We start from the raw sequence: 12,027 nt of genomic DNA, 5'->3' as shown, positions 1-12,027 counted from the left end.
AGCTTACGAAATCTTTTGATTCCTACGGGTTCTGTTTGGAAGGCTCGGTTACGAAAATATGAATGTCCACGTCATAGCGTCTAGCAATGGGCTGGGCTGGCAGCCTTTTCCTTTGCTTTTCAAGGCAGGGAGGAAACCTTTCCATGCAGAATAAAGGATTTCGAAATAAAGCTTGCCAGAGGACAGGGAGAACACCACGGAGCCTGCCTGTAACAGGTTGCCAAAGAAATCAAGAGCGAGGGAAGTCCAAGAATACCTAGTGACCATCTCGTGGCCCTCCAAGCAATTAATTGCTGAATCCTGCTCTGTTTTTGAATGAAAAACCACCCCTAACATTCAACGGCAATTTCAGCATCCGGCTAAGAAAAAAGCACGGTGCAAGAGCTGTTCCTTCGAGCCCTTTGATGTCCCAGAGAGCCAAAGCGGGGGAAAATTTTCTTTCTGCTGTGAAAACAAAAGGAGGACTTTCCACCCGAGAATGGCAAACACTGAAAATAGAGCTTGTGAAAATACTTAACAGTGGGTGGCATTTTGTGTCATTCACTGTCATCATCATGATCAAAGCCAAATCTAACCAAACTGTTTCCACAATAGCGACAGTAACTGACTAAATCTCTCAGGTTCCTGAAAGGCCTTTTAATACTGATAATATGGGATTTAAAACTAAATAATCAAAGAACCAGTAAAGAACATACAACCTAAGAGTTAACTATTGTTAACTCCATAGCTGCAGTCATTTGTGGAACAGTGGAGGATAAGGAGGTAATTGTGCTTCCGTGCATGCCCTGAGCACAGCTCCTTCTACTACAGGAACCTGTGGAAAAGCTACTTTTGCCTTGGTAGGACAGAATAAAACCCCAACCCACACCCAGTATACTGCTCCTGGACAACAAAGAACTTGAACTCCACAGACAGGAACAGAATGAAAGCATCTGCATAAGTATTTTGTGTACAGAGACAGACTTCATATCCTTAGATGATTTCCTAAAGCCGGGCCTCAATGACAATTGAGGACTGGAACAGGATTCAGACCAAGCCTTTCCCGATACTGAATCTAAGGTTTCAAGCAGTAGTGAAAAACACTGGAACTTGTGTTCTCAGATCAATCAGTGTTTCCCCCTCATGCCAATTTCCTAGTGTGCTCAAGTGACGTTTATCATCATCATCTTTCCACTCTCCATCTTACATGCTTTCCCCTGAAAGATTAAACAGGGAGAAAACAGTCTGTCTGCTTTAAATACCTCACAGTGAAACAAAGAATACCACATACTCCATAAATAATTTAGATGAACAATTGCTTTGTCAGAACACAGCTGTCATCACTTACTGCAGTTCGCAGCAAAGGCGGTCAGCATTAACTGGAGAAAGCAGAGGCCACAGACCAGAGCGACCTGCTTGCTGCAGCCCAGGGCTATTTGTGTAGAAAGTGGTTGCCGTTGTCAGAGCAGATTCTTTCTTTCTCCCTGTCACCTCAGCGATGAACAGGTTTAGTGAGCAAAGTGGCAACCTCCACCCAGCCCTTAGGAGCGTGGGAGCTCACAGAGGTTTCTCTCTTCCTTTCTTTCTCCTCTGTGCAATGACCTACTTTCAGCTCTCCTGTTTTTTATCCCTCTCTGCCCTCCTGTCCCTTTCCTCTCTTCTCCTGGACTCCACTGATTTCGTATCTCCTGCAGCAGATAGCTAGGGATACACGAGCATTTTCATAGGGGTATTTCTACTGTCAGGAGTCCACGGGTTGTGAAACACTGCATCAATGGACAAAGTGCCTCTAATTTCCTCTTCTGAGAGAGGAAAAGAAGAAAAAGGAGAGAGTCTGGCTAAAATAAGCTTTTAACAGCACAGACCAAAGGATGACTTAGAAATAACTGTCTTTAAAAATAACATTGTCCATCCCTCTACTTTCACCGCTTCCCATCTCACCCACTGCCTACCGTACTTCATCCTCCCCACGACCTAAATCCTCTTTAGCTGTGGTCGAGTTATCCAAATAAAGCTATTTTGCAATCAGAACAGAGCGTAACCAGGTTTGAGGGTGTATGAGCGCTGCAGGCACTTCTTGACATAAAACTAAGTAATTTGCAAAAATGTTTAGAGCTGTTTCACACATACTCTTTGCATCACAGGGTAATACCACTCTACTGCAAAGCTCCTGAAACATTTGTTTGCTATTTTTGCTTACCAAAAGCAATATCTTTCCATTCTATGTTCTAGGACCTACTAACCTCTACAGAACAGCAATAAGGAGGATTCTTGGCCACAAACCTTAAGTAAAAATCTGGCACCGTTTTAGCTATCTCTTAACCTTCAAATCATGACCATTATTGGGGGGAGGGGGCTTAAAAATCCCAGGCCTTTATCCTTTCTACCCTTCCAAAAAGAAAAAAACAAACAAAAATTGGTAAGGTCAGACTATGGCAATGCTGGAGCAACGGTACACAGAGCTGAGAACAGTGATCTGGAATCACACTCTACCACACACGTTTTAAATTGGTGCTTGTTTCCGTCACCTGCAAACTCCAGAGGACTGACCCTGAGCACCATTCAGAATTATACCACAATTCTGCTGAGTTCAGGTACAACAATTCACACACACGGAAATAAGGCTAACAGGCTTTGTGGATCACAGTCTTTACTGTTTGTGGCCCGCATCTTTATGTTTAATTAATTATGGGGTCCTATCTTTATTTTTAATTACTTTGCACAGCTTTCTCCTTCACGGTCAACTATTTTGAGCCACAACCTGCTTAGCTCAATTTTCTCCAGCGTTGAGACACGGTCTCTTAAGTCTATCACAGTTACAGACACATCTTGTGCATACTCTGGACAGTGCTCTTCTCTCCCCTTTCCCATGAGAATTTGAGGAACAACGGCAGCATAGGCTTCGGGGAACAGATTTCAGCAGAAAATTGACATTTACACTAAGACTATGCCCTGATACAAAACACTTTTCCCACACATTAGAAGCATTACAGTGCGTGACTGAGGAAATACATGAGCTGAAACTGCAAAAGCAACCTCGACTGGACACAGAAAAAAGCTTCAGAACCGCGAGAAAAAAAAAAAAAAAGTCATTCGTATTCACTGTTTTCCATGCTCCTCTTGGTCAGCCTTGCACCGATCACAGATCTCTTACAACTGGATACATTTGCAGGAAAAGTGCAACTGCAGAAGGGCATTTTTCTGAGTAACGTTTTCCCTTGATATTCAACGCTCCTGAAAGACTGGTAAAGCTAGCTCTTCACCTTCTGCTGCTTCTTTGTGCCATGTTACCGTTCCAAAGCTTCACAGAAAATCTGCTCAGCTTGTTACGAGGCACATGGCATTGCTTGTGTTTTGTAATGGGCTGAAGGCAGGTGACAAAATCTTTTGGACTACGTATTACCACGTGGCTGTCTGAAATTGCAGGGGCTGCGCTCAATCCAGATAGTCCTTTTCATTTCTGGTCTTTCAGCTTGTAACCTCTACGTCCCCATTATATGTTCTGTTCCAAGCAATAAGATAAACCGTCTCACATCCAAATGAACTAATAGTTTCCTACTAAGTATCTGGATGGAACTGCTCTTCACAAAAAACCGCAGTGCTTGCTCCCTGAAAAAACTACAGGGCTTACTCCTCCAGTGCACCAACTGGCACCGTCAGGTTACCTTCTCTTTCCGTGCATGATTTCATGCACATCAGACCTAGTTCTACTTCAATAATTACACACATGCTTTTTTTCCAGGCAATTAAACACTATTAGTGCCCGCTTAGCTGCTTTTAATAATGGTTACATGTAAATTCAGCGTCACAACAGCCTTTTTTGCTAGTATTAGTTACTTTCATCTTAAGCTTTGGCAAAATACTTCAAGGGGAATAAAAAAAAAAAAGAGAGAAAGAGTGCATTTAACAGAGGTAAAGAATATTTATTGCTAATCTGAGCTCCAGGAGGTGAGAGGAAGCTATGAAAAGAAATAGTCAGAGGAAACAGGTTTCTGAGCGAACAGAGATAACACAGGCTGATCAAAGGCAAAGAGCTGGAAAAGACAGATTGCGGAGAGGCTGCAGGAATATCTTACGTAAGCTGCAGTGGGGGGGGGGGGGGGGGGAAAGCAGGTACTATTTCACTGAGAACAGTGACCACAGACTTTTGTTCAGAACCAAAGATGTTCCAGGACGTTTCACACATCACAGCAGCCTGTACAGGTTTTTCATTAAAGTGCACCACAGGGCATAATTGTGTGTTTCTCACTTTACCATGAATTGCAATGCATCAACACAGAAGACAGGATTCTTTTATTGCAGCCGCTCCACAACCTAAGTTTCAGTATTCGCAAATAAATCGGCAAATCAAGAATACCACTTAGCACCAGGGAAGCACTCACAGAACAAAGTAAGACTTCCAGGAACAATCAAACCACAATTTCAGTTTTGTCTGAATTGTCCAGATGGATCTTACAAAAGATCTAAATCTTTCTGCTTCTCTGATCTTGCCTCCAACAAAGCAAACATTTTTAGAAGTTCCCAGATAAGGCAAGAGTGAACTGAATCCTGAGCTGTTTAAACTTCCCACTCCGTTCTAGTTGAGGCTCCCTTCCTTACTCGCCTAGCAGAGGAGAATGCTTAAGGCATCAAGACTGAAAACTCCCTCACCCACATCACTCAGACCACATGCTGCTTCTGTGAAAGCACTGTTATACAGAGCCCACAAAATAAGCTACAGACTTCAACATGTGCAAGGAAAAATTAGCAAACACATTAAAGTAATATAGCTGTAAGATGCTGGAGAGAAGAATTCCATAGGTAGTTCTAAAGACATGGAGACACATCTCTGCAGGAACAAGAGAAAAGCCGTACTTAATTAACTTTAATGCACAGAAGCCAAAAAAAGGTACCAAGTTTTTCTCATGATTACAGTTGCTTTCTTTTGGAACACATTACCAAATGTGAACATTCACCTTTAAAATATGTTAACACTTTGTTTTAAAAACTTAAAACAGATTAGCAATAACCGTTGACAGTTAAAAGAAAGGATCTGCCCCTTTGGCAGAAGGCATCAAAACCAGCTATTCAGAGCACTTTTCTTCTGGCTGCAAATCTGCTGTAAAGAGGCCACATGTTAAATTCAATGACAAAAGTGTATTAACCAGGGGAGGAGCAGGAGAATCAGGTAAAAGTGATGGCAAATCCATGAACAGAAATATAGTACAAGATTTACTCTGAAATAGAGTCAAAAGTGGCAAAGAAGAGCTCAGGAGCACAAAGGAACCTTCTAAGCTAACAGTTAGCATGTGGTCTCTGGGTACCGAGAAAGAAAGTTAGGCCAAGATTTCCAAACTCCTAAAGAGGATTATAGTCCATAGGAATTTTTTGCACACATTTCAATGGATTAGGCTTTTGCTTTGCTATACTGAACCCATGCCTAAATAATCAACTGCCTGGCATAACAGGGACACACTAGAAATCTTTGTCAGGCATTTTTTTTATGCCCTGTACTTTTGAGAATTTATGCCTTATTAACCCATTCAAATACTGCAGAATTATCAATGACAGTCTGATTATGTGCCTAAGCAATCACAGGAAAACCAGGAGCTTGGATCATTCAGGGACATGACGAGCAGCAGCATGGACTCCAGAAATAGATTCAGAAAGCCTCAACCCCTGATAAAGACACCTGAACAATTTAGTTTGGAAAATAAAGTTGTGAGAATAACCATATCCTACACGATTCAAATAATAAGTTGTATGATATTGGTTAAAAGTGGACAGAAATATCCATATAGTGATCGCACAAAACGTATTTGCAGAGCTAAAGGTAATGTCTGCAAGCCAGCTAGTTTAAAAAGACAGCACTTCCTGTTTCTAGGCCTTGTCTATGTAGCAAAGGTACATAAAATAACCTAAAATGGGAACTGAAATCAGATGAAACTAATTAGAAAATCAACTGCATATATAATCCTATTTCTGGATGAAAGTGACCTGCTGTGTAGCTTAACTCTGCTGGGAGCAGGCTTAAGTTACATCAAAAGAACGTCTGCAAAGGAATTGGCATTGTTTAAACAATTTTAGTTAAACCCAATATGAGTTAAATCAGTGCAGATTTTCCACAGAGGCAGCTTAAAGGCAATTTAATGCAAAAACAAAAGGGGGAACTTAATACAAAATACACAACCTCCTGAAACAGCTTCTTTCTGTGAGATGATTTTTACTTTGAGGATGCACAACAACTCCCACCTACCACTGCATTCAATGGAAATTCAAGGGAGGTCAGCATTCCTCGGAGCAGACCACAAACGTGGAATTAACACTGTTGTATTTACTACAAACACCACCTCTCTCTTGCTGGAAAGGAGCTGTTGAGATGACAAAAAGATTACAGTATGGCACATCATACTCTAAATTGAGTAAAGTAATCAACTTAGAGCCGAACGTTATAGACTGACCAGGTCTGCTATCAAATTAATGGACACTGTCCACAGCCTTGACCGCAGACAAGCTACAGAACTTTTTGGTTGTCTGGCTCAGCACTACAACTGTCAAACAACTTTTGTGCAACTGCAACATGAATAAGCCTTTACGAAATAATAAAAAGCTTCTAAAGATGAAAACTATGCTAAATGTTTGACTGATACGATTATCAAAACCATCCCATTTCATACCAATTCACTGCATCATAGTAGTGTTTTATTCAGTAGTGGGTTTCCAGCCACATCAGAAGTGGCTACAGCCTTATGTGCAATTAAAATTAAAGTAGCTTACTGATACTGCTGGATAAGTAAGAATAAATATTGCTTTAAGCACACTGCTTTGCAGCTCTTCGGATAAACATTGTTTCATTCATTACCAAGCAGAATATTCAGGAAATAATTGGCCAAGCTCACATTTTCGTAACACCAGAATGTCATTGTTCTTCATGAAGAAACACACCAGAAAGTACTCTTGGTCACAAAGTGTGCAATTCACAAGACTAAAAGGACATTAGACCTCAATTCTCTTAACAGACTTTACTAGAACTGGGAAGAGTTTGGGGGTTTCGTACCAAGGATAAAAGGGCAGAATATTACTTCAAACCCTTAAAGGAAAAATTCAGACTCGTTTTTCCAAGAATTTCCTTTTCAAAGGTAGGCATGAATTTAAAGTTAAAACCTCCTTAAGACACCGGATCTCAGATCCACTCTCTTCACCGCAGAACATACAGAACTAAGAAGAATTTATGGCAAGTTAGTGTACTTAACACTTGGCAACACGAGATGTTCTAGGGTCAAAACTGCTTTACCAAGTGAATGTTGATAGCTAATTCTCTTTTGCAACAGTTAGCAGCACTGTCATGAGTGTTTTCCCTAAGGCGATACAAGCACGAACACTGAAGAACAACAGCAACAAAAAGAGAGGTTTGGATCATCCATGGTATTTTGGAAAAAATAAATCAAAGTGGAAGAGGGAGAAGTAATTTGAGGCCAGCTAAATTCTTAAGAGTGAAGGCCTCTGTCAGTCATGGGTCTGTTCCTCCATTTTGTGAGCAGAGGAACAGACCAACTTCTGACTCTCTGCTGAGAACGCCAGCAACACAGATAGTAACTCCCAACTATAAGTAGTCCTTTTGCAATACCCAGTCTTCTTCCTCACCAGGAAACAGCTCCTTACTGTCTGTCAGCCAGTAAAGATCAGCTAGTAGATGTGATTTTCTCGTCTCTTCCCCAGCTCATCACCTTGTTCCTTACAGTGTAAACATTGTAACCGTTCCTATATTCAACTACGCCAGTATTTAAAACAAAATCCAAAAACTTTAAAATCTATTTTATCTGCTATAACTGTATTTCTTTGAACTCGAAGTAATACGTGGGAGAGGCAGTCCAGGGGAAAAGGGTTTCAAGTACCAGAACCTGTATGTCCCATACCAAGCTGTCAGACCTATTAGCACACCAAGGAGCTTTTGGCTGAAGTCATGAAAATACACAGCAGTACATAAAAACATGAACACCCAGATCACGGTCAGAAAACACAAGGCAACAAAGAGGCCGTTGATCACAACACGCAGCCTAGAGTTCTGGTCTACAGACAAGCCTTCCAGCACAGACATTTCCTCCACAATCATCAGAGCACAGTATGAGAGGAGAAAACAGTGCCCTGAGATATCAAAACCATTCCAGATCCCGTTGTCCTGGTGGCATTCCTGCTTGTTGGCATACAGCCGGCGAGGCTCACTGAGTTCACTCGAGGTAGAGCACATGCCAGTGAGATTCTCAACATATATGAAGAGTCCAGTGCACAAATACCAGACGGCAGTGCCCACCAGCAGTGCGCTGAGACGCCGCAGCACTATCAGAACGCTCTTGGTGGGACCATAGAGGAACTTGCTCCTGGCAACCTGGTAGGTGGTGACTCCGATGAAGGGCAGCAGAAGCAAGAATGTCCAGGCCCAAGCCACCTTGACAAAGTACCTGCCAGAGAAAAGCCAAAAGGAAAACATAGTATGCAAGAAATTTCATATGGGCCGGGATGGAGCCAAGTAAGGGGGCTTGCAGAAGTAGCTTTCTAAGGTAACTGTTCAGAGCTGCCTAATTTAGGCACGTGTCCCCTCCCCTCAAAGCACAGCACAGTTAAAATGTTAATGCTCTCCCCATTACTTCCTTTCCCGAGCGTTGCCCAATACATCCTTTCCGAGATATTGTGGGTTACCTGCTCCACTTATCTTCCCAGCCCAACACCTGAATACTTCCTCAGCCAAGTACTCCAACTGTTTCTCAGGCAGCTTTCCCTCAGACTTAGAGCCCTCCTTCAGACTCCGAACTGACTTGCAGTTCAGTTACTGCAACTGCCTGTACCCTCCAAACCCACTCAGCTCTGCCCTATCCAGAACACAGTTGCAAAGAAGGTTTTCTTAGCTTGCCACCCTAACCACAGTAACCTTTTCTCTGACTCTCCGTCTTCCTCCCCTCCTCCTCCATCTCCAGTTATCTTTGCTTTCTAAGCCTTTCACAACCTTTTACCCTCTTAGTACTGAATGAAATGCCCAGGAGAAAAGCCAGCTATTCCCTCTGATCAGCCTGTGACACTTTTCCTCCATTATCACATTACAAAATAAAAAGAACAGCATACGTATGCATGTTTCTGTCCCTCCAGCTGAAGAAAGCTTTCCCTGAGCATACACAAATCCTTCCATCTACAAACACACTGTCCACCTTGGAAACTTTTGCTGTGATGCCTATAAAATCTTGATAACAAACTGATATCCTGCTCAGGATGTGACAGTATTGTTCAATTCATTCCCTTTCCGAGTTTTAAAATGGAGCAGGTACAAGTGAATTTACTAATGAGTAAGAAGACTGTAGTCTCCAATCTTCTTTCTCCCACCTGCACCTCTTTCTCCCAATCTGCACCTTCCAGTGCAGCCTTCCTTCCTGTCTACTGGTGGGAAGACGAAGCGCACAGCCCCACGTTTACCCACATCCTGGCTTGAACAACGAAGAATTTTGGTCTGTGACTGAGCTACAGCTAGACACAATAATTATTTGTTATTTTATTACAGTGCACCCAGCATGCTCACTATCTAAGACAAAAACAAGCAGGACAGGAAATTCTATATTTTCATTAAGACCCTAAAAAAAACGGTTATGACTTTACCCAGGATTTTGAGGACTACCTTCTTTACCCTTTATTCCACAGTAGAAAGACATCTGTGTGGCAACTACAGCTGCTGCCACGGAATAATAACCGAAAATAAACTCCTCATTTTATTAAGATAGTTAAAAGCAAGAAAGGCTGCTAACATGACTGCTCTCAGCAACCAGCAGGCAAGTAATTTGTGGGGGGGGAGGGGGAAGCTCCAGGAACCCTCAGTACAGGTGAACCTCCTCTACTTAAAATGAGGTGATAAAAGTGAACTCTGGTATGCTTTTACTGTCAGATCAATTTTACTTTCCAAGTCTTCTTTCCAGTTGTTCTTTTCAACCACATTAACAGCAATTTCTCTGCCTCAAGTCACCAAGTGACAAATTCCCCCCACTCACATGGGAAAATAGAAATTTGAGCTTTACCTTCTGATCTACAACAGGTAAAGCATATGTGCACTGTCCCAGCTTCCTCATTCCCCTGTGAAAAGTTCAAACAACAGTTTTAAAAGACAAGAGAGTCAGTCAAATCATTGCCTAACCACTACGAAAGAACTGCAGTAATCCTGCTTCTACAAAAGACGCCAAGAGACTGACTTTCTTTAGCTTGGTTTTGGATCAATTCAGTAACTATCAGTTTATTCAGAACTAACTGGGAGCTACAGAACGGTTAAGAAGTTCCTTGCTCTCCTCTTCCAAACTACCAATAAAAAATGAGCAAAAAAGGATGGTGGTTCTGAAATCTTCAAGTCCTGTAGATTATACTAGATGTAAGACCAAAAAAAAAAAAAAACTAATAGTCAGAAACTGTCATTGCCACGCACAAGTACAGGCCTAGCACACAGATATTACTTCTTAATCTATCACTAGCATAAACTTAAGAACTTACTTTGTCTTCTGCAATCATGCGGCACCCGAGATCTCTTTAGGTGACTCAGAGCTATTTCAAAGCCACCTTCAGTTAAGCTCTGTGCTCTCAGAGCGCAGGAGCAGCCATGTGCCCCCAGCGCCCTCCTCCCTCCTGGCCAGTGCGGCCATGGCAAATGGCCTGGCTGGGCCACTGGCCCCCCAGCGCAGCCCTGTCTTTCTCAGGGGAGGGCAAAGAGGGTCATAAATTTCTGGCGCTACCCCCTGTCCCTCACCAGTTCCCTGGGGGAACCCCCCCCCAAGCAGTAAGGGAACCGCCCAAGCTCTGTGAGACCCCATAGGAACCTCCCAGCCTTGAAGGACCCCGCTCTTTCTCCATAGTCTCCCCCAGTCCTACAGAATCCCCTCTCCCATCCCATGGGATACTCCCAGCCCTATAGGACACCCAATCCAACCCCATAGGACCCTCCCAGCCCTATAGGATCCCCACTCCAAACTCACAGGCCACCCTTAGCCTTATATGACTGCCACTCCCACCCCTTAGGGCCCTCTCCAGCCCTAAGAGGCTCCCACCTCATGGGACTCCCCCTGCCCTTTGAGACCCCCACTCCCACCCCCCAAGCCCTGCTGGACCCCCATGTGACCCCCTGCCCTATATAACTCCCTTCTCATAGCACTCCCACTCCTGCTCCCTCCCCAGCCCTACTGGACCCCACTCCTGTCCCATAGGGCCCCCCCAGCCCTACTGGACCCTGCTCCGTGAGCCCCCCCCCGCCCAGCCCTATGCAACCCCACTCCCACCCTATGGGATTTCCCCAGCTCCGTGGGACCCCCCCCCACAGGGCCCCCCAAGCCTACAGCACCCCTCCATCCCACAGGGCCCCCCAAACCTAGGGGATCCCCTCCGCCCTGTAGGGCCCCCCAAGCCCCCCAGGGCCCCCCAAGCCTACGGAACCTCCACCCCTCCCTATAGGGCCCCCCAAGCCTACCCGACTCCCCCACCCCCCGCCCCACAGGGCCCCCCAAGCCTACGGGACGCCCCCCCGCCCCACAGGGCCCTCCCAGCCTCCCACCCTAGAGGCGCCCCCCCGCCTTCCTCACACGTTGAGCAGGTTGCGCTTGTTCTGCATGGGCGTCTCGGGCACCAGGTCGCCGTCCTTGAGGGCGGACCCCAGCAGGGCGATGGCCAGCAGCAGCCAGGGCAGGCGCAGCCGCACACGCCAGGCGGCCAGGCCGGCCCGCAGCCACCGCCCGCACCGCTCCAGCCGCTCCATGCCGGCCGCCGCCCCGCCCCGCCTCAGGCCGCCGCCGCGCCCCCTGGCGGAGCCCGCCGCGCCCCGGCGCATGCGCAGGGCGGGGAGGCGGAGGGCGGGGCGCATGCGCGCAGGGCAGGGCGAGCTCGGGGCCACCGGCGCCTGATGGCGGGCGGGGCCCGGCCCGGCCGGCCGCAGCGCGGGGTCCCTGCTGGGGTCCGGCACCAACGGAAAAAAAACCCGGGAGGCAGTCGTGGGCACAGCGTGGCCCGTCCAGGCGTTGTGCCGGGCCCCCGGAAGCGGGCGCGGAAAGCGGGGTT

At 45.4% G+C, this 12,027-nt stretch overlaps 1 protein-coding gene across 1 annotated transcript; it reads right to left on the bottom strand.

The window, feature by feature from the left end:
* Positions 1-4,255: 4,255 nt before the first annotated feature.
* On the bottom strand, positions 4,256-11,758 carry FITM2 (fat storage inducing transmembrane protein 2). The gene is made up of 2 exons (XM_068912297.1): positions 11,556-11,758; positions 4,256-8,417 (listed from the first exon to the last, which is right to left on the bottom strand). The coding sequence occupies exons 1-2, from the start codon at positions 11,726-11,728 to the stop codon at positions 7,775-7,777; spliced, it is 816 nt and encodes a 271-aa protein (XP_068768398.1). The 5' UTR covers positions 11,729-11,758; the 3' UTR covers positions 4,256-7,774.
* Between the last annotated feature and the right edge of the window lie 269 nt (positions 11,759-12,027).

This window comes from Struthio camelus, chromosome 18 (assembly GCF_040807025.1).
Source record: "Struthio camelus isolate bStrCam1 chromosome 18, bStrCam1.hap1, whole genome shotgun sequence".
Lineage (NCBI taxonomy): Eukaryota > Metazoa > Chordata > Aves > Struthioniformes > Struthionidae > Struthio > Struthio camelus.
Note: the sequence above shows the minus strand (reverse complement) of the source record. Positions and strands in the feature narration are given on the sequence as shown.